The sequence below is a fragment of the Podarcis erhardii genome, assembly GCF_964252035.2.
Source record: "Podarcis erhardii genome assembly, chromosome: 5".
In the NCBI taxonomy this organism is placed as follows: Eukaryota; Metazoa; Chordata; class Lepidosauria; order Squamata; family Lacertidae; genus Podarcis; species Podarcis erhardii.
The window spans coordinates 56,005,747-56,029,021 of NC_138509.1; the positions used below are offsets into that span (position 1 = coordinate 56,005,747).

At 41.7% G+C, this 23,275-nt stretch overlaps 1 protein-coding gene across 2 annotated transcripts in view; it reads right to left on the reverse strand.

The window, feature by feature from the left end:
* The window catches only part of NEURL1 (neuralized E3 ubiquitin protein ligase 1), a 131,284-nt gene that overhangs the window by 32,291 nt on the left and 75,718 nt on the right, over positions 1 to 23,275 (reverse strand). For both annotated transcript variants that reach the window (XM_081863425.1, XM_081863426.1), the window contains exons 2-3: positions 9,628 to 9,869; positions 6,748 to 7,069 (exon numbers count right to left, since the gene is read on the reverse strand). In XM_081863425.1, the coding sequence (XP_081719551.1) occupies positions 6,748 to 7,069; positions 9,628 to 9,869 (564 nt within the window). The remainder of the gene's footprint in view (positions 1 to 6,747; positions 7,070 to 9,627; positions 9,870 to 23,275) is intronic.

Below are 23,275 nucleotides of genomic sequence, written 5' to 3' on the forward strand. Positions count from 1 at the left end.
CCTGCCAGTTGTTTATAGTAGAGTGATTAAGAACACCATTGCTACTGAAGCTGCCATGATCATCCTATGCTTAGAGCCCTTGGAGATAAACACGGCAAGTTACGCCTCTCACTGCACTTTTAAACATATCGCTGCAACAATACCCAGATGGGAAAAGCTGCACCAAACTCCTAGGCAGGCAAAGCTGGGTCAAATCCACTCCAGCCAGCTTGCCCACCAGATATGGTCTTATTGCATACAGACTTCATGTTAAATAGCAGTGCTGCCAGCTGGGGAAACATTTCAATGGAGCTACCAAATATCAGATAGATGGAGAGATAGAAGGGGATACAGCATGCATGCAGTGTCCCTACTTCATCGATGTCTCATCCGTCTCCAATGTTATAATTCCTCCTGCCTGTTACCGCTGATATTGAGGCACATCTGGTGATCTCTCCTCTGCTGTAATCGCCCAGGCAAACAATGGACCGATATTCCACTCACCCAGGCACTCTCAGCACCACTATGCACCCACCATTCATACATACATCCACTATCATATATATTACGCATCCACTTTAACCAATTATCAGTTTATATTCATCTGATACAGTGGTACCTCGGGTTACAGACGCTTCAGATTACAGACTCTGCTAACCCAGAAATAGTACCTCGGGTTAATAACTTTGCTTCAGGATGAGAACAGAAATTGCGCGGCAGCAGAGGCCCCATTAGCTAAAGCAGAGGCCCCATTACCTCAGGTTAAGAACAGTTTCAGGTTAAGAACAGACCTCCAGAACGAATTAAGTTCTTAACCCGAGGTACCACTGTACCTATATATTGTGAGTGATGGGACTGTGGAGTTGTGTCATTGATATTGGGTGGGTGCTGAGGGTTATCATTTAGATTAGGTTGGTGCCGGAAGTTGTTAGATGGCAGCAATGGTCTAGTCCCATCACTCACAAAACCCTATTACACCCCTAGTACCCTAGCTCTCAGTAAAGGCCCAGTATCAACCACTGGGTACCCAGCAGCACCCCTGAAACACGCCATCCTCATTCTCAAACACTCAATACTGGGTATGCAGTCACTAGTTGGCTTCTTATCTCATCTTGTGCACCCTGGTATCTTAGCTTTTACTTAGGGCACCAGTGCAGCCCAGCAAGAGTGCTCCCTACTTTCACCCAGAGGAGCACCCATCAAACATGCCACCCTCAGTTCCAAACACCCTCACACATTCAAACACAGATTGAAAAGGCAATGACACACTTGCCCTCATGGTGAGCCAAAGGGCAATTCCCTCCGATGACAGCCAACCACAGGGCAGGACCACCTATCTCTCTGGTGTGCAAGTGCCTCACAATGTCCAGAATCTGTCACCACCTTCCTCTACGACGATCATCAGTAATACTTTGAGGGTTGCTGTGGTTTACTAGGAGTTGAGGGTGGGTAAGTGATAAACTTGCCCTCCGTTCCCATTCTTCTCACTGCCAAAAAGTCCAGTAACACACAGCATCTAATTCAAGACACTGCACATGCAATACTCCCAAAGATATTTTCTCGGGCTCTCTTCAATTTCAATAAGACCAAACCACATCTGTTCACACTGAAGGCTTATTTACACAGACATATAGAACTAGTGTGAAGGGAATCATTCCAGTCAGTTGTGTTTGCTTGCTGGTGTAAACATTCTTAGTGTTGTTAATTTTTTCATCCACTAACACAAATTAAAATATCTGGAGTTAATTAGAATCCATGTTTGAATCTGACCTGTATAAATGTACTGTCCCACCAACTGAAAAGCTGAAAGCAATAATAAAAAGTGGGTTCTATGAAGGTAAAAAGGGGGGGACTTACTTTTGTCTAAACAATGCTATGGGCTACTGAAAGAGTGGTAGAAGACCCTATGAGCCATCCCCATCACTGGGAAGTAAGAGAAGACCCTCAGCTCATTATAAGGCTGATGTTGATACAGTTACAAATGGCTTGGTGCCTTCTATAATTCATTCTGCCAAGAGCTACCCTTAAAAAATATTTGGAAACCACTACTAGCACAAAATGTATCAATTGAGAGGAGTCACGTCACCTTATATTAGTATTATATCGAGATACCAAAATGTTTCCTGACCCAATTCAAGGTGTTGGATCTTGCATTTTAAGCCCTCTGTGATTTGGTACCTGGATATCTGAAATAACATCACTCCCTGCATGAATCTACAGGGACACTGCAGCCAATGGAAAGGCTCTATTATGTATACCTCCACTTAATAAGATGCAGAAAGAAGGGAAGTATGCTTAGTTCTTCTTAATAGCACGGGAATTCTGGAATTTATTGTCAAGGGAGATCCAGCCAGCCACTTCGCTGAGCTGTACCATCCTAGCACAAGAGGGATGTAGACTCCAAGATTTGGATGCTGTTGACTCCAATATTTGCAGAAGTGCAAAAAAAAATATCTTTAGGAGGGAAGAGGAGATGGGAGGGTGGGTCTGAGGAAGACTGGACATGCTCAGTAGTAGTCATGAAATGCTGGCTGAATGTTTGGGTAGGGAGGGAAAACAGGTGAGTATAGAAGAGGGTGCAGAGTGGAGAATTCTGGAATGTCTTTCATGGCTGGCTGGCTGGCAGCCTTGAACAGGAATACTTCACACTGCACCAGGCAACATTCATTTCTAGGTCCCGTATGTTTTTACTTATCTATATTCTTCTTTTTTACAGAAATGTTCACAGTTTACAATTCAGGGTTACAGCTCATTAGGCGTGGTACAAAAGGGCATGGGCGAGAAAAGAAAATGAGCACATCAAGTATAACGGCCACAGCACAAGACAATTATAGGAAAGGAGGAGCCATGTTGTAATTAGAAGGGGGCATCACCATCCTGCCTCCTGCAAAGCTAGTTGATCCAGTCCCTCAGGCAACGCTGTCCAATGAATTCACATCTCTCAAAAATGGGCACAAAAAGGCTGAGCTATGCATATGCTGAGCTAACCAATGGTCAAATTTTTGAAACAGAAAATTGCTCACATGACTGTGATTTCCAGGTTTCTTTCTTTCAATATATATAAGAAATGCAGAGAAGTGCATGTTTGGCTGGTAAAAGTGACCTCCTGAGGTCAAACTACTCTGCTTAACCATTTGAAAAATATTAAGGGAGATTGCAAAGATTAATTCCCATAATAGAATATTTGCATTTCAACCCTTTTGTTTACTTTTGCTCTTGGTTTAAGAAATCATAATGGGAACAATGACATCCAAAATAAAATACATTACATAACCATCAATTAAGATGATGTACCTTTTCCTCTAAACAATGTAATAAAATACCCTTTCTCTTAATTTTCAATGGCATCTGTATATTTGATTTTACAATGTTGACTTCTCTGTACTAGGAAAGTAATCCTATTTAATCTGTTTTTAGTAGCCAATGTTTTTTAGTAGATGTCCGACTCCATTATCTTGATTTCTTTTATTTTTAAAAAATCCTTTGGGGTATTGGAAAAACAGCAGGTCAATCATTACAAACGAGTATGTGTAGAACAGGTTTTAGATTTATATCTCAGTAGTTATTTCAGCTTATTTTTAGAAGAAAACAACCAAAAGTTCTCAGAACACAACTCCTGAACCTCCACTCCCTCTAATTTTTGTAGTTTCCCCATCCAATGCCTTTGATTAAAATTCACAAGGAAAGGCGAGGAATACCACAATCGTATGCATGTCTACTCAGAGATAAGTCCTACTGAGTTCAACAAGACTTACTCCCAGGTAGGTGGGGGTACAGGAGTGCAGCCCCAAAGCGAGTGTAGAAGTGATGAAGAATTATATGTCAACAAGCACCTGAGCTTTGACACCACAGAATACAGAATGGAGATGCGTAAGAAACAAGATTAAGAGGCTTCAAGACAATTGCCAAGATTAAGCCTGCCAAAGGCAATTGGAACATGCTATAAATAAAATGTCTGAGCATTAATGTCAATTGCATAAACTCATTCTAAGCGGCAGGGGAATCTGAATCCTGGTGGCAGGTGCCTCGCTGTACTGGTTATGCTGCTTTGTACTAACTGCATTTAGCTAATTGGCAGAGACAAGATATCTGCAAGACACTTCTGTCTTTTAGCTGTTGTAATGAAGCAGAGTAAAAAGTTTAACTCAGGCATCCCCAAACTCGGCCCTCCAGATGTTTTGTGACTACAACTCCCATCACCCCTAGCTAACAGGACCAGTGGTCAGGGGTGATGGGAACTGCAGTCCCAAAACATCTGGAGGGCCGAGTTTGGGGATGCCTGGTTTAACTCTTTGTGAAGGAAAGGAAGATAAAGAAAGTAGGTAACTTGCTGTGAGACGTTTCGAATTCATAGGGAATTATGGGTGTAGGGAAGGTTGATGGAACTTTAACATCTGTAAACGGATGGAGAGCAAGTGAGTCCACTAGATGTTAGCATTGCTAGCAAACTAACAAGGCTGAGAATTCCATATGTTTCCCTCTTAAATATCATTACTTAAAATAATATAACAATTCATTCCTTCCATCCACTTTCAAACCCAGAGACTGATTTCAAAATTATTTCTGCTACGAGTCTTATTTTAGGCATTAAAAGTGCATTTTAATGCCAAGGTTAGCTATGAGAATATTGCACATAACCTCAAGGTTCAGTGATGTGCATTAGCCCTCTTCTTCCCTGCCTTGCTAAAATGGGTAAAAATCCCAGAATGATTCACATATAATGCTAGACACATTGTTTACACTATAACACAAATATTATTTTATCAGCAATATTCTGATCTTTCTATCAGAATATAAGCCACTCATACCATCATTTTGTATGCATTAAAGATACAACAATGTGACCTTCTCTAATGAACAGTTACACTAACTTCAACTCACTTAAGATTTGAATAAATCTTAAATGTTACATGAAGCATCAGTAATATCACAGATATCTGTCATACACTATGCATACACTATCCCTATGCAAAAGCTGCTAAGCATGTCAACTCATGTAATCGCAAAGTATGTCAACTCATAGTGTAAAAAGGATTGTTGTGTTAATTGGTCTTGAATTTTAGTTGAACCTCACAGCTAAACTTCCATTTATTCTGGATCTTTGCCTCACAAGTGCTCAGGAACTCTCAGCTCACGAGGAACTCTCACAACAGAGCTTTTAAAGCACAATAAAATGATTTTTCATGGCTGTACTTTTATTGTGTAATAAAATGATCTACTAAGGATTCTCCTAGAGCCCAGGAAACATATTTTATTTTCTAAACCTAATATTTTTAAGAAGAGCAATTTCATTTAAATAGAAGTAACAACCAGCAAATCCTTCTTTCAGGTAAAATGTGAGCCATGCATAAACTATGAAATGCATTTACCCATGTCAGATTAAGAGCGTTAAATAAGATAATGGGGAACTTTTATGGAGTGCATTCCATGCTTCAGAATGTGCACCAATAGTCTGTCATAACAAAATTCTTCTATTAATGATATTTATTTTCATTATGATTTATTACTTCCAGACCCATTTTGTTTGCTTGGTCTTTGACGTCCTTAGGAACAAGAGTGAGGAATGTAAGGTTTACATGGATGGCATCAAGCAGCACTTTCTAACAACAAACACGGTCTGATTCTTGTTCTGCTGTGTAGACAAAACATGGGTGAAACTCCACTGGAATTTATTTAGCATTCCAGCTTTGCTCAGGCTTATTAATTAAAGGACAAAGGTGGGAGATATTTTAAGGCTGAGACTACTAAACATATGAACTGAATCACTTTCTACCTTTTTGCATCCTGTTCAAGATGGGATAATAAAGTAGTGAACACAACCTTTATTCATGTTGTGCTGTTTCCAGAGGGTTGTACTTTTTCCAAAGGGACAACTATGATAATACATTGCAGCAAAAGCAACAGAGAGTCCTGTGACACCTTAGAAATGAACAGATTTATTATAACTCAGTTGTAGAGCACATGCATTGAATGTAGAAAGCCCCAGGTTCAATTCTTGGCATCGCCAGATAAAAAGATATCAATGTTATATTGGTTTTTATGCTTTCACTGGGATTGTTGTATTGTTAGTTGATTTTATATATGATGTATCCTACTCTGGTATCCCTTGTGAGATGAAGGGCAGGTTAAAAATTGATTAAATAACAGTAGAATGGGATCTGGTTTTTATTTGCAAGCTTCCTTTGCAACAGGGCCGTGTGCAACAGGGCCGTGTGCAAATATTGAAAATAAATAAACAAATGTGGAAGTCATCTGCCTGAAACACTGGCTAATTGCTGCCAGTGAGAATGGACAATCTTGGGCTAGTTTCTATGTCCCTAGATGACATGAGGCCAAATGGCAATGAAATGCAATGATCAGTCTGTGACAATTCTATATAAAAGCACAAGATAAATGAAATCATGCTCACACACACATGACACTATCACATAAAAGCTTATACTACAAAAAATGTTAGTTTTTAAGGTGTTGCAAGACCCTTTGTTGTAATACTGTTTGTGCAATGTACAGCTATTGGCCTTAAGAAAGATGAGCATTGATCACAGCACAAGCAAAGCAGCACAACCATAGGGTCTTTCTGACTTACAATAATTAGAAAGAGATAAGGAACTGTGACATACACATTTCAGAAAATGGCATTACCAGAAATAATAAGGTATAATGGATTAATCCAGGTAAGATGTTTCCACAGAACAGAAACTTTTGCTTTCAGCAATAAGGTGACTTACCCTCCCATGACAAAGTCATATTTTCCAGAAATGCACCTACCTAGCAGCTGCACTCCACGTGTGAGTCCATAGACGTCAATCAAAGCCCACAATGGTTCAGTGGTCCTCACTCCACTGAAGAACAACATGGCGGCAGAGTTATTAACCCGGTAAAATACACGTCCCTTTTTGTCCACCCAGAATGCAATGATGTTTCCCTCATTAGCAAATTCTTCTGGGAGGGCCTTGGCCCAGAATCCACTCTGAGAAACGAGGTCTGGACATGCATACTTGGGCAGGGTTTCTGGGTTAATCCTAGAGGGGTCCTTAGAGGTAAATCCAAGTCGAAGAGCCCCACTCCAACAGCACTGCTTCTTTGTGATCTGAAGAGAGGGAAGAACGGAAGCACAATTTGAATTTTTCATTAGCAACATGCCATTGTCTAAGGGATGGAGAATAAATGTGTGGTGTAGCATTACTGAGCTGATGGGGACAAGGGCTTGCATTTACCGTATGTGGAGCAGGAAGGAGTTGGATGCTTCCAGCAGTACTGGATATGAATGGGTTTTAGAAAAGGAGGTTGCATTAGGAACTATATGATTGCTTTGCAAGTGGTGGAAGGAGTGAGGAAACACTACTAAATAGCAGTATATTGTGTGGGGATCCTCACCCCACAAGGTTATAAGTGATGGCAATTACTTGGAGATTCAATGTTATCTGCAACCAGATCACATAATGCATTTTTGTCTACAATGAACCACTCTGACTGTCCCTGAACTGGTACCCATGTAGCCTATTCTCATGATTGCAGTAACAAACATGAATACGTGATTTCTGCTGTACTCTTTCGTCTCTATAATTTGATTCAGTTCAATTAGATAGATCATTCCAAAGATGCATAGATTAAAATAAGTAGGCTAGTTACCCTTTACACAAATGAAGGCGTTGAAACCCATTGTGAAGCAAGCAACGCCAGAAAGCTGGCTGGAGACTAAACAGGAGATATTGTTGAAGCTCTAGGTCTGGAAATGGTAACATTTATTCATTCTCTGAATTGCTCATGAAACCACCTTTCATCAATTAAAATGAAGTGGTTTACAATAGGTCAGATATAATAAAAACATTCAAATATACAACCAACAGCACACTGAATAAATAAGGCATTAAAACAATAATCAGGAATTTAAAATATAAATCATTACAATATCATACAGCAGCAATCATCATCACTGAATTTCCATCAAATTTCCGGGAAACAGATGAGCCTTTACACTACAGGATACCCGAAGCCCAGTAAGGTCATCCATACTTCCAGGGAAACAAATTCCACAATTGGAGGTTACTACAAAGAAAAACTGCATGCATTCTGTATGTGTGCAAGGGAATGCAATACTGAAATAAAATCAAAGTAAAATAAAATAAAATCCAGCAGCAAAGTTTTGAAGACAGGGTTCCTCTGGATATAGCTGCAATAACAGCAACACTCAAAAGCAAAAATAAAATTTAACAGCAAAGATATCCAGTGGAAGCTACAAGTAAGTTGCTGGTATTTAAGTAGATTGGGGCTGTTTCTTCAGATAATTACATATCTGTATCCACCCTTATCCTTGGTACCTTATCTTAGATGTGATGCTTCCATATTGCAGGGAGTTGCGAGGATTGGACTAGATGACCCTTTGGATCTCTTCCAATTCTACAATTCTTTGATTCTGTTATCCTTATCCTTGCAACCCTTATCCTTACAAAAGTTCTAAAGACTGATATTAAAAGCAGTTTATTTAAGGACGTGAGTGCCAAGTGGATAGGTCTCTTTCTAAGGCGGTTGGATGGCATCTTGCATGCCTGCTTCTGTCAACTGCTGCAGCCAAGGTGGTGCCAAATGTATTGCTTTGATATCCTTTGGACCACGTCAGTGAAGTGGAGAGTGGGGTCTTGTCTTCTGGCCATCCCAGGACCTCCACAGACACTGTCCAGGCTTGCTATAGTAAAGACCACACTTGCCTCCGCACCACTTGTCAGACTATCACATCCTCAAAGTTGCAACAAAATGCAGCAAAACAAGCTAACTGTACTGAATGTGTAATAAGGAAGCAATAATAGTAGCCTCATTAATCACTTTTTTAAAAAAAAAAAACAACTGTTGGATTATTCATCATAGCAATTTTATTGCAGAACTGCAGGAGCTCGTGGGAAGGAGATAAATGGTGCTTCATCATTATTGGTTTTGTACCATTTTATCTGTACTTTACACTAACTGTATGAGATAGCCAGTTAAATGTTCAAACAATGCAGCACACAAGGCACTCCAGCTATTAATCCTGCAAAGCAACACAGGACAGGGCCCTGGAGGACAGGAAGGGAAAACAGCTCACAAAGCAAAAGCATAAGCCAGAGGATTCTGCTGTGCCACAGAGACCCCTGGGGTATATTCTCAACTTGTATTCTGGGTCTTCAGAGAAAGTAGTTGAGGGATGATTTAAATACATCTGAAAATACGTTGACTGTGTTTGCATGTAATGCTAAACTGTGGTTTAGCAATAGCTGCACAAGCAGAGAGGAAACTATACAAAGTACAACACTCATGTGCTCCCCAAGAGGAATAAACCAGGGTACAATTTCACTTTTGCCACTTCCCGGCTTGTCCTCTCTTGCAGATTAGGTGTGTTAATTTCAAATTAACAAACAAGTTTATGGTTCCTGGTTTGCACACAAGCCAGGAACCACCAAATGCAAAACTGAATCCTGGTTTATTCACCCTCCTGACCATGTGGGGAGATGATAGGAGGGCAGGGGAATACTTTACTCAGGCTCACAGAAGCTCATGTGCATAATGCTAAGCCATAGTTTCGCGCTCCATACAAACCCTCCCATTGCGAGGTCCTGGTATGCCATATGAATTTTGGTTGTCACAAAGAAGTGAATGGGAAAGGCATCAACTCACCTTGAGCCTGACTTGCTCATAGATAACAACTGCCCTGTTGCTGAAGGTGATGGCATTACAGAAGCTAGCCTGACGCTTGACTGCTTTCTGTGTGGTGTCCATGATGATCTGTGACCCCTTGGTATGGGGGTGGAACAGCAGTGGGCTGACTGAGAGAGTTCCACACTGTGGGATGGGCAGACAATGCTTTTGCTTGTGGTGGCATCGGTGAGATGACGCAGGAAATGGTCCACCTATGGAGTCTGAGATAGAAAGGAAAAAGAGAGAAACTGAGCTTTAAAAAGGAAAAAGGAAAAAATCTGATGAAATTCCTAAAATGAAATCTACTGTTGCTTAGCCATGAGACTAATATACAAGAAACCTGTGGGATAGCATCAAAACCTCCTTCAAACACTTTACATAGATCATTTAAATGTACAGTCCTGCAAACCCATTTAGAACTTTGGGACATATGCAGGAAGAAATTGTACAAGCAATCCTGAAGAGACTGGGTTAGTTTGGCCAAAGAGGGGGAAATAATGAAGGGTAGAACAAAGCTCATACTCCAAAACTGAATAGCAATTTGCCTTCTATGACTTTGGGAGGTCACAGATGAAGGCTACAAATAAAATTCCCACTGCACACAGCTTCCCTATGCATTCATGTAGGGCTTTAACCTTCAAATGTGCATATGGAAGGTAGCAACTGAATCACTTTTGTTTAATGAACAATAGTAGGCAATTGGCTGTTGCCTTGAATTACCAGCTGATATATATTGGTTTAAAACGCTGTGGACAATTTGTAAGAGAACAATGGTTAAATGTTTTGAGGGAAGCTATGGGCTCTCCTTCACTGAAGATTTTGAAAAGACCAAATAAGCAAATATATCAAGGAGATTTAATAGGAAACCTACTTCAGTGCAGATCAGTTAAATAGCTTTCTTGGTTATCTGATTATTCATTTTAATCACTTACATGGATGCCTTAGCTTTGGTGTATAATCCTGTACCTGGTGCTCTGTTGTGTTGCTCATAGTGTAACCTCCCCATGGGGAAAGGTCATAAGCCAGTGGCAGAATATATGCTTTGCATGCAAAGGGGGCTAGACACAATTCTTGACATCTCCAGGCAGTTACCTAGATCAGGGTTCGGTATAACATGCTACACAAAGTAGCTGCAATGCAAAACAATCATTTTATGACAGAAAGTAGTTAACCACATGGATGCAAAACAGAGAGTGGGTGTATGGAGATAGTTTCCAGTAAAGCATACAGAAATAAAAAAAGAGCAGTAGTTTGTTAATGAATGGATGAATTCAACAATTCAGCAACCTTCCAAACACAAGCTTTATGATTCTTCTGAAAGGCTGCAAATTGATTTTGTCCTTTGTATACCTATCTCTCATTACACAGGTCAGCTGTTCAGAAATAGGTATTGACCCGAAACCATTTTTTTTAAAAGAACAGATCCCTAAAGGCACTGGCAAAGTCTCCATCACTGCACATATTTATAATCAGGAAATAACAGGAGTGTGGTAACTAGACAGAGTTCAATCTTTTCTTGCCTAAAGCATAGGGTCAGGTTGGATGAGTCAAGTACACAATGTGCCGCTTTCTGAACGCTTGCTATGTGCAAATTCATTTATCTGAACACAAGGAATTAGTACGCAAACCTCACTATACAGCACAGATTTAGATATCTGAATAGTGAGCATTCTTTACTTCCTTGTTTGCCTTTTGCTGGGTGGCTGAGAAACTGTGGTGATCTGTACTATAAGCAAGGTTTCAGAGGGTTTTCAGGTTTTTTGAGGTCAAAAATTCTGTGGTCAGGAACACATTAGAAATTTCCCCATAGGAATCAATGGAAATTATTGGCTCATTATGTGAATGCTCACCTAATGAATGATTTCAAGGGAACTTATTGCGTTCTGATAGCGGGACCTGCATGTAGTTTTTCTTCAGGCTGTACTGTCAAGAAAGGCATGCTACATTTCTATCCTAAACTATATTAACCCCATTACGATTTTTTTTAAAAGTATGTGAACATTAGTACAGTGGTACCTCGGGTTACATACGCTTCAGGTTATAGACTCTGCCAACCCAGAAATAGTGCTTCAGGTTAAGAACTTTGCTTCAGGATGAGAACAGAAATTGTGCTCCGGCGGCACGGCAGCAGCAGGAAGCCCCATTAGCTAAAGTGGTACCTCAGGTTAAGAACAGTGTCATGTTAAGTAAGGACCTCCGGAACGAATTAAGTACTTAACCCGAGATACCACTGTATGTTATGAGACAGAGTTGATTCAGGGGCTATGGGGAGAATATTATAAAGTGTCTCCAGGCACCTAGACTACCTTCAGAATGAATGTGTTTATGTGGAAAATCACTTGTTTGAAAATGCTCTATCAAAGGCTAGCTGCAGACTAGCCATGTTTGTATTTGCTAACTTTCCATGTGCACAGAGGTAGTACCACCCCACACTCAAACTTCAGAAAGACCACCACTCAAGTTGCCACAATATTTCTCAAGACATTTATTATGGGGCAAATTCAGCTGTTGCCCTGCATCCATATTCATGTCTGGAGCATGGAGAAGTGCTGTAATGATGTCACAACTTCTTGATTTTCATGGGGAAGAAAAGTTAACCAACTATTCAGTTGCAGAAAGCCTCAGCGCCTAGGACTTGCCGGTCGAAAGGTCGGCGGTTCGAATCCCCGCGGCGGGGTGCGCTCCCGTTGCTCGGTCCCAGCAGCTGCCAACCTAGCAGTTCGAAAGCACCCCCGGGTGCAAGTAGATAAATAGGGACCGCTTACTAGCGGGAGGGTAAACGGCATTCCGTGTGCTGCGCTGGATCGCCAGATGCAGCTTGTCACGCTGGCCACGTGACCCGGAAGTGTCTGCGGACAGCGCTGGCTCCCGGACTCTAGAGTGAGATGAGCGCACAACCCTAGAGTCTGTCAAGACTGGCCCGTACGGGCAGGGGTACCTTTACCTTTATGAGGGGGAGACTTTCCTAAATAAAAAGCAACAGTTTGCTACCGAGTTGTATCCAGGAATGGTTTTGCCTTAGTGGAAGACCATTCTCCTTGTGCGGCACATTAGGCTTCTATCCCCTGCTTACCTAACATAGGAAACTCCTGTATATTGAGTCACACCGCTGGTTCATTTTAGCTCTGGGGAGCTAAGCTGTTCTACAAGATCAGTAGAAGAAGAGTACATATTTATAGTGATAAGCTAGCTCTGTCGGGCACAGGCAAAAATGACTCTACAGAGTGTTCCATGTATGTTCAATAAGGATGCATCAGTTGACTTTTTGAAGGGGGGGTGGTGGTCAGAAAGACAGTTGCTCAGCAAAGTGATTAGCACGAGTCCAAAACAAACATAAACTGGCACTTTGATCTGCAGAGTACTGATAATCTAAAACAAAAACAAGAACCCTTCTGCTAAAAAATAGTTTTAGAAATGGAATCCAATCCACATTGAAAGATTCTATGCTCTAGAATTAAAAAATAATAATCCCTCAAGGGGTAACTTGAAATGAATCTTACTGCAGTGTTAGAAACTGCATCTGTTAGATGGGAACTAGAAGATATTTATATAGCAAAAAACTGCATGTAAGTATCAAAATGGAGGCAGTGATGGCAGTATTTGCAGCTATTGGGGGCAAAGTGAGGTAGTGTTAGAAGGGGAAGCAGGTACTTAATGTAGAAAGCAATCCTTACAACTTCACCGCCTACACAAACATTTAACTCCAACTCCTAATCACAACCCTGGTAGATGGTGAGATCCAACATAATCTACTCATACCATCTTCTCACCACTGTGGTTGTGTATGAGCCTGTGAAGGTTTGTGTATGCTCTTCGCAATAAGCACACTCAAGAGAGATATTTACAGTTCTTTATTTTACATATGTACAAGCAGTACAGTACAATCATGCATCCGAATCGTCCAATTCAAATTCAGGGAGCGGTCTTCTCCTGCTTCTCCTCCAACAGAAAAGGCAGGGGAGCTTCATGGGACATCTCTGATCCCTACGCTTTAACCCTCTCCTTTCCTGTGCCAAAGGCACAGGCTCTCCGTCTGTTCCTGAACTCCCTGTGTGGTACTGGGGCTCTACTTCAGCATCGGAGAAACTTCCCACCTCCTGGCTCTCTTCCTCTTCCCCTTCCGTCACTTCCTCTCTGTCTCCTGACTGTTCCCGCTCTGACTCTTTTCCTCCCCCCCCCCCACCCCAACTCAAAAGCATTCCTTGGCAGTCCCATGACAGAGCCCCTAGAGGATTAAGAGACACTCTGGAGCATATCTGGGCTGTGTGCAGGATGCTAGAGAGGGGTAAGGGAAACCTAAAGTCCTGTTGCGTAAGTGGGAGGACATTGGGTGTCACCCTTTGGGGTTTTTTAACTAGAACCCCAAGAACTGCCAACCAAAGCTAAGTGCAGGAGACATAGAATTAAACAAGGTATCTCTGAGTAAATTATCTCCGAGTACATTCTGAGCAGAGAAGACTCCCTGGAAAAGACCCTGATGTTGGGAAAGATTGAGGGCACAAGGAGAAGGGGACGACAGAGGACGAGATGGTTGGACAGTGTTCTTGAAGCTACCAACATGAGTCTGACCACACTGCGGGAGGCAGTGGAAGACAGGAGTGCCTGGCATGCTCTGGTCCATGGGGTCACGAGGAGTCGGACACGACTAAACGACTAGACAACAACAACAACGTTCTGAGCTTAGGGTTATTTGAGTTATGCGCCTTATTCCCCAATCACTTTTAAAAAAGTAAACACTGACAGGCACAGAACAGGGTATAAAAGCCAATCTCTCATAAAGCAAGACCCATCAAAAAACAACAAACGGTCAGGTGAAATAACAGCATGAAGAAGAGTGCCAATGCTGTACTGCATTATACTTCTTCCTAAGGGCACTCTCTGTCAGTATCCCTTTCCTGACCTCTGGGGTGAAAATCAACACATTTTTATGCCCTGCAAACAACTGCTTTTGTATTTGTGTCACATTTAATCACCAATGACACATCATCCTTTTAAACTATTGCCGTCCATCCACAAATTATGTCACAATTTGAAATAACTGAAAGATTTCAGCAAATGCTTGTAAGAATGCTAGGCTAAAATAGAGCCTCACTGATCCACCAGAACTGTTCTTATGATCTCATATAATATCAACAGTACTCAATTTAAAGATTGTAATCAGACCCTATATTAGCCTTCCCTGTTCCACCATTCAGGATGCAATCCTATGTGCACAATTCCCTGGCAGTAAGCACAGTCATGCCTACTTCTGAGTAAACATAACAAAGGACTGCAGTGTGTGTGTGTGTGTTTTTTAAAATACTTTTCATTCATAAATTTGATCTACGACTTTGTTATATCGCGCTCTATTCCTGTGTTTTCCCAATTTAGGAGTGCGGGGAGAGAAGGAATATATGAAAGAGAGGATGAGGAATTGCCATTATGGTACTCTAACAATCACCTTTTCACATATCAAAATGTAAGAACGTAAGAAGGCAGGGCCCTGCTGGATCAGACCAAAAGCCTATCTAGGCAATGTTGGTTCTCCATTGGCCAGACAGATGCCTATAGCCCACAAGCAGGACAAGAGCACACTAGATACTAATATTATGAGAACAGGAGAAAGCATTTGTCTCCCCACTTACTCCACAACATGCACAATTTAATACATCTGTATCATGCTTCCCTTTTTACTTGCCTTTTTTATGAACTAGAAGGCCCCAAACATTGTACAAGAATCTTATTGAGTCGTTCCAGCTCTCTGATCATTTTGCTTGCCCTTTTCTGCTCCTTTTTCATTTCTACAATATCCTTTTTGAGATGCAGTGACTGTACATAATACTCAAGTGCAGCTGCACCATAGATTTATACAAAGTTATTAGGATATTGGCAGTTTTAAATTTGATTGCTTTCCTAATAATCCCCAACATAGAATTCACATTTTTCACAGCAAGCTGCACATTGGGCCAACATTTTCACTGACTGAGCTGCTGCTTCAGTGAGCTATAGTTAAAGTTTATCATACGAATGCTGGCAAAGATTCAAGGCAATCCTATGCATGCCTACTTGGAGGTAAGTTTCATTCTGTTAAATGGGACTTACACCCTAATAAGTGCATTTAGGGTTTCAACTGCAGTTGCTTACTGCATTAAGGAAAACAGTTTCCATTTGGTCAGATTCCTGTTTAGCAGGCGAGAAACCATTAAGAATGGACTCTCACACTGGGAACCCCATATAAAGAATTTTCTACACTGGGGTGGGGAGCCTGTGATCCTCCAGATGTTGCTGAACTATGTCTCCCATTAGCCTGACCATTAGCCACACTGACTGCTGCTGGTGGAAGTTGGAGTTCATCAACACCTAGATGCCCATCTCTGTTCTACACAATTTGGCACCAGACAGTAAGCTCCAAACTAGGATATGTCAGCTGAGGATAACGCTTCAAAAGCATCTGAGGAAGAGGACACTAGTTCACAAAAGCTAATGCCACAATAGATTAATAAATGTTTGGACCTTTAAAGTGGCAGAAGCAGCAGACTGAGATGGCCTGCTCAGGTGGCACCATGAGGACAGCATAGATGAAGGCAGGAGCTCATGTATGAGTGGTGCAGCAATACTTTTTAAAGTGCTGGCCCTAGGGAGGAGATGCCTTCTGTGCCCTACTTTGGACTGCAATATTTCTTGGCCTTGCACCTCTTCCCCTCTGCATTCACATACAGTGGTACCTCAGGTTACAGATGCTTCAGGTTACACTCCACTAACCCAGAAATAGTACCTCAGGTTAAGAACTTTGCTTCAGGATGAGAACAGAAATTGCACAGCAGCAGTGTGGCGGCAGCGGTAAGCCCCATTAGCTAAAGTGGTACCTCAGGTTAAGAAAAGTTTCAGGTTAAGAACAGACCTCCGGAACAAATTAAGCTCTTAACCCGAGGTACCACTGTACCTCTTAAGATATCATAACCAAATTTTGCTTGATGGTCCCTGAGATCAAGGAACAGGCCTTCATCTATGTTTAGTTACAACTGGATGCTATTTTCATTCAAGATGGAGGGTATGTTTGAAAGGAGAATATCAATACTTGTCTACACTTCCTGTCTTACAGAGTAATGTAATTTAATACAGACATACTAAACATGCAGCTTTCACCAGAATTGCATGCTGACTGAGTGTAAATAGCAATTCACACTTCAAACACCAGTTGTGTAAAAGGAGATTCCAGCTGTGAATATTTTACGGCCATGTTTTATTTCCATGGTCTACAAATCAACGTAAAAGTTGTTTGCTCTCCTTCAGTGGGCCTCAGATAGAGTACACTTCTTTAAAAAAAACACCATTCCTGCTGCTAAATATAAACCAGCAGTTAATCTTTTGGAAGAAAGAAAGAAGAAATGCTAGTCATAGTATTTGGGTATCTAGTTCTGGAATACTTGTAAACCTGCCAGCATTCTCTTCCAGTTTAAATACATTTTAATGGAAAGCCTATCCTGGGCACATTTTCCATGCACACTGCAGTAACTTGGAACCTATCCTATTAAATTCCAGTAAGAGTATGAGACAGAATTAGGTGCAGAGATGTTAAAAGCCAAGTCTTTTGAATATGCAAAAAAGCTGGAAAAAACTGGGAACAGTCGGAACAGAAATAATAAATGAGTAATACAGAACCATCGTAAGAATTAAAACAATGGTTAAAATTCAGTGGGTGTGAATGACACAAGGCAATATCAATGGATTAAAGGGCAGGAACAGTTGTGAATCATTGTGGTGTTTCTTGTGTTATGGGCCACACAGAAAGCACTGGCTCATTAAAGTACAATTACATTGGTCCCTGACTTTTCCCACTTATGAGATCAGTATGTTGGCCTGTGAGCTCAACCTTCACTCAGGACAGATTCTTCTTTTCTCCCCCCCCCCCAGTCACTGGAAACGAACTATGAGGAATTTTGCTACAGTCTCTTAAAAGGTTCAGCTTTTCACATAAGTAGAGAGGGTTGCGTGATGTTAAAGGATGAAAACTTTGCACCATGGCAAGTTAGCAGCCCATGGCCAATTCAACTTCCATAAGCAGGTCTATGGGTCCTCTGCACCCATGCAGAACCTGCACCCCAATAATATCAACTTTACCTAAAGAAAACAATGTTTTTGACCCAAACAAAACTCTGGAGTTTTCTGTCTGTTTGTTTTTATTAAAGGTTTTCCTCATTTGCAAAAGCACATGCGTTGTCTCTTTCTTCGGGCTGTGTTTTCTACAGATCAGTTACATTTTGTTGTGAGACACTGCTGCTATATGCAGCATAGTGTTGGGAAGAAAAGAGGTTGGGACAGAAAAGAGGGGGTGTGGTGGTAAAACTTATGTTCTTTTATTTAGTGTATGGGGGAGTGTTGTGTCGGCATCACTTGGGTAGGTTCTCTTTCTCTTTGCTTTTTATGTTTCCTCCGTAGTGAGAGAGGTTGAGGTGACTAAGGGGTTGGTTGATTGCCTCTGGTTGGCTGCAGTGGGCTTTGTGCATGAGGGTGTGTGTGTTGTTGGTTTAAGTTAGCCATACTGAATCGTATGGTTTTCTGAAAGTCAAGAAAAAGCCAACAGAGAGTGGGCGGGGGGGAGAGATGCTGCTTTGGGATAGAGCGGGATAAGACATGAAACGCAACTGAAAGGGAAAGTCAACAGGGGTGAATCTTTTCAGGATGCTTGGAGATTATTGAAAACCACAAAAATATAAACTAAGATAGATCACAGATTAGAAAAGCAACAGCAAAACTCCAAGAGGATGCCAGTGTGGTTAATGAAGACACAGTCAAGGCAACTATAAAAGGCAAGGAGGATTCCTTGTGGGTTTGCTTGTTTTGCATTTTAAGAGTCACAAAAAGTTTCAATAAAATTATTCTTTTTTAAAATAATGGACATCTTGTCCGAATGAGCAGAACAAAAAAGGAACACAAACTCTGGCAAAACAAGTAAGGCAAGTGGGGAAAGAATTTGAGGAACATATTGCTTAAAAAAAAGGTCAGTCAATAAACAGTGATTTCTGGCTAATGGCAGATGCAGTGATGGTTCACCACAAGGTGCTCAAACTTGTTTTGAGTGATTATTACAGCTCCCTTCTGATGCCCCCTAACTCACGGCCCACAACCCAGTTTAGGTAGACTGCTCCAGAACATGGAGGTTCCACTCTTCTCAGACTGCTCTCGGCAGCACCCTCCTGAGCAAGAAGCCTGCCAGCAGGACCCACAAGTGACTCGCCCTTCCTCCTTCAGCACACCCAGAGAGGGCAAATTTTCTACGCTCAGCCTCAGCTGCAATGCCAGGGCCAGTTCCTGCCTGCAGGCACATGCCCCCCACCCCCAGCACCTCACCTGGAGAAAGGCCCTGTTGGTGGGAGGAAGGTGCCTTAACAAGAAGTCGGCCCAGAAGGGACAGGAGTGGTGGACACAGGCTGAGGTGGTGAGCAGTAGGTGAGCTTGGGCAGAAGGTAGGAGCAGTTTCTTTCCTCACCCTTTTTTTTGTACTTAGTGATCATTCTTTCCCCATCCCTCACATTGGTGTCAATGGGAGGAAAAAAACTAGGCTAGCCCCAGAGCTACTGCAGTTTTACTCCCTTTGCAACGGTGTGCCAGGCAAACCAGAAGGCTTTGAATCCTGTGTGGATTCAAGGTCCGTCCCCCCCAAATCCTCTCCCAACACATCCTTTTCATTTCATACTACCATCAGAGTCAACAACAGAAGCGTGGTGGAACTTTCCAACACCACCATGGAGGCTTCTGATGGCAGACTTCCTTCTCCATTTGCAGAGATGGAGATTGACAGAATCCAACAGCCCCTTAGCTGCCTTTCACAAGTCCTTAGGACTTATCCCTTAGTGGATTTAACTGAAATAAAAGACAGGGTGGGATGGCATCTGCTTTCACCCGGCCTACATAATCTTAACCAGACCGAAAAAACACTCAAAGAAGAAGGGTGTCACTGTGGGTGTCAGGCTATGTCTACATCCACAATTCAATGCAGCTCAATAGCAATGTGTAGAACACATCTGGCTTGCCTCTCCACTAAAAGCACTTAGGAACTGATTTGGATGTAGCATTGCTACAGTTTTCCTGCTTTCCCTTACTGTGCACTGAAAGAATGCATTAGGAATTGTGACTGTTGCCCACTATATGCTTGTGTCCTCCTGTTCCTGGTTCATTCATTTCTTCTACCTTTGTCTTTGTTCATTTGTTTTATATGGGTTGCTTTGCATGTGCTCAGTTTCTTAGCTATGGCATGGGAGATCAAAAACCCAGAGACTGATCAAGAAGTTTGAATGGCGTACAAACATTACGTACAAACAATGGCGTACAAACCACTTTCATGTCCCAAAGGACAGTCCTCTCATGATTAAATGCAAGTGAGCTGAGAGGAAACTATACATGAAGCATAAATGGAATATCTTGCAGATTGTGCTTTTCTCCAATTCAAGAACTGAGACCAGTGTCATGAGAAATGAAGGTCAGTGGCTGGCTGCTGAAACTTCAGAATAGCTGAATATGCGTCTTTTTTCTGTCAAGATGCCATCTATTGTCACAGTTCTGATAGAAGCCAGATGTGTGTTCCAGCAGTAAAACAGAAATGTACCTGACCATTCTCAAATTGTTGCCAGCACACATCCTCTCTGCTTTTCCTGTGTAGTGAAAATAAACACACAACCTGTGTGTGCTACACCATCCTATAAGCTCAGCAAACAGTCCCTATTGTACACTCAGTGCTGGCTGCATTATTTTGGGGGGGGCCTTGATACAGTACCTTCAGTGGGGCCCCACTTACCTGGAAGCATTAGGACATGCAAACTAGAAACTCTCTTAACTTGTATCCAGTCTTAATGGATACTTCATGCAAACTGGGAGTGGCAGGATCCTCAACTGGTGAGTGGTCCTCTACTAGAATTGGGGCCGTGGCAAATGCCCAGTTTTACCATTCCCATGTACATTTGTGCAGGGTCAGTATTTCAGAAGTGATATACTGCATTAACAGTTACACCTGGTTAATTTCCCAAAGCAATTTATTTTAAGTATTTTGAGACAAATTGTATTGCCTCGGCAATTAGTTTCCTAATCAGGTAATTAATAAGCAGAGTCCTTATGTCCATGTGCAATCACTGGGCTTGTCTGAAGCCAGAACTTCACTTGCTGTAATTTTTAATTTCTCTTCTTCCTCATTCGATACCTGGGAATTGATATACTCTAGGAAGCTTGGTTAGTGAGTGCAAAATGTGAATAGTCAAGAAACAATGTTGCCTAGAGCTTCATACAAAAGTGCACATGATGTCCAGAACTTCATAAGAGTCATGGTTCGGACATTATTTAAAGTTTCTCTCTAAAGAATCACTAGATTAGTCTGTACTAGAACAAGCTTGCTGTAGAATTAACTGGAGTGAGGCACAGCCCAGTACTTTCAACTTGTTTCCTGAAAACAAAGGGCAACCACAACAAACAGCAAAGCAATTCATAGCATCATTTACACAGCAAACATAGCTAAGAAAAGGGAAAGGAAGCAGTGTTTGGGAGAGGTGTGTGTTATGCATACTTCATTTTCCCCTCCTTGCTTCCTTTTCTCTCTGTTTGGAAAGCTTGGTGGCAGGAATAGTGGGAGTCCATTCCCCCAGCAGCTCGCTAAAGCATCTCCTCTGGCAGAAGACAGCCCAAAGAGGAGGAGGAGGAGGAGGAGTGAGTGAGTGAGTGAGTGACAGCAAGCTTAGGGCGTTTCTGATCTGGAGCCTAATAGTTTGTTTCTCCCCAGTTGTTCCCACAATTCAAAATTATTCTCAGACTGCTTTCTCCCACTAAAACAGTGCAAGTATTGTTATGAACACTGGCCAAGTAAAGCCAGTCACCCCTTTAGCTGGGGATTTCCAGGTAAACGGCTCAAGATGACTGGTACATGTATCTTCCTGGGAACTAGTTGTTAGATGGTGAATTGACGCACATCCCTGGAATGAGAGAGCTATTTGGAGGAGGTGTTTTTGATTTCCCTCCATCCCCCACAACTGAAGGGAGGGGCTGTCAGAAGGTTTGAATGTGAAAAACCTGCCCCTTTTTTTGAGAGAGAGAGGCACAGAGTGATGGCTGAGCTGCTGGTGAAAGGATCTCAGGGTGCCTCTGTGGTGTATTGCTGGACTCCATCATCCCTGACCATCTGGCGATGCTAGCTGACATTGCTGGGAGTTGGAATTCCAGCAATGTCTGGAAGTGCCACCTTGGCTAATCCCTGCTCCAGGGAACTGGTGCTGGGGTTTTAGGGTCTAGTGCCTGCTAGAAAGGCTATGGTGCTTGCCTCCCACTTGTGTTCCACCTCCATATTTGTGAAGACATTAAATACTATAAATTACCAAAGTCTCTAGTGATCTCTTCCCGAAAAAGGAAGCCAAATGCAAGCAGCAGAATCGCTGGAACTTCTTGCTGCTTGGGGAAGCAAATGGGAACTGTGCATCTGCAATATCAAAGCATATTAAAAGGAGTTTCTCTCCTCTCATAGCAGTAATTTCATGGAGTGGAACTTTTGAAATACATATGTGCAGATATGCCCTAAATTACAGCAAGTATTCAAAATAAAGTATATTTGATAACCATTCGGATAAAGTATGGTTTTTAACACCACCACATGCATGTAAACACCTTTTGTATGTATATATATATATATATATATATATAGAAAAACAAGGACAGCATAACACTTTCCCCCCCAGCCGCTTCTACTATTCAACTCAAAGTAACCTCAGATGTTCACTTGAAATCTGGCAAAGTCACAGGATTATAGCATAATCACTGGTAGCCCCCTTTTTAGTAAACGTTAACATTGCTTCAACATTCTTCCCAGGGTATTCTGTATCAGTTAATCCAGCCCTGAGATGGACTGATTTTAGAAAAGCAAACAAATACCATCTTTCAGACTATATAAAGGCCATGCTGTATATAGATATTTAAGAAGAGCCTTGGCATCTTCATCTCACAGCAATACTCAGTGGACCAAATGTGGGGGGATGATATCTACATCCTGGCACATTTGCAGCAGCGTCTAGAAACAATATATATTGCTCTATTTCAGTTGTCCTGTGTTTGTAGATTATTTACCCATTCAGAGCAAAATAGAATACTAAAATAACTGCATCTCCACAGTGGTGAGATTAACATTTGGCATTATCAAGGTATTATTATTTATTTTAATGAGGCAGTGTTTTGAATTTGGGCAGTTCCCTTTTTAGACATTTGCAAGTCAAATTGTATTAGGAAAATGTGCCTCGGAGGTGGACAAATATGCAGACAATTGGGTTCTGAGCTACAAATGCTGAAATAAATGGAATGGGGATCAGTTTAAACCCAGAAAGGTTAGGATATTATGATGTAGCAAACATACAAGATGGAAAAATTACAAGACACAGAGCAGCTGGGAATAAAACACAACAGATTCAATGTGGCCTGGGGGGTAAGGGTAGAGTGTGTGGTATAGAGAGAGATTTGACCCTGAGAGCCAAACAGAAAAACTTGGAGTAGATTCACACCATAAAGCATCTCCAGTGCACATTTAAAGCACATTACTTCGCCCATAGAATCCCGGGGAATGTGGTATCCCCCTCACAGAGCTACAATTCCCAGCACCCTTAACAAACTACAGTTCCCAGAA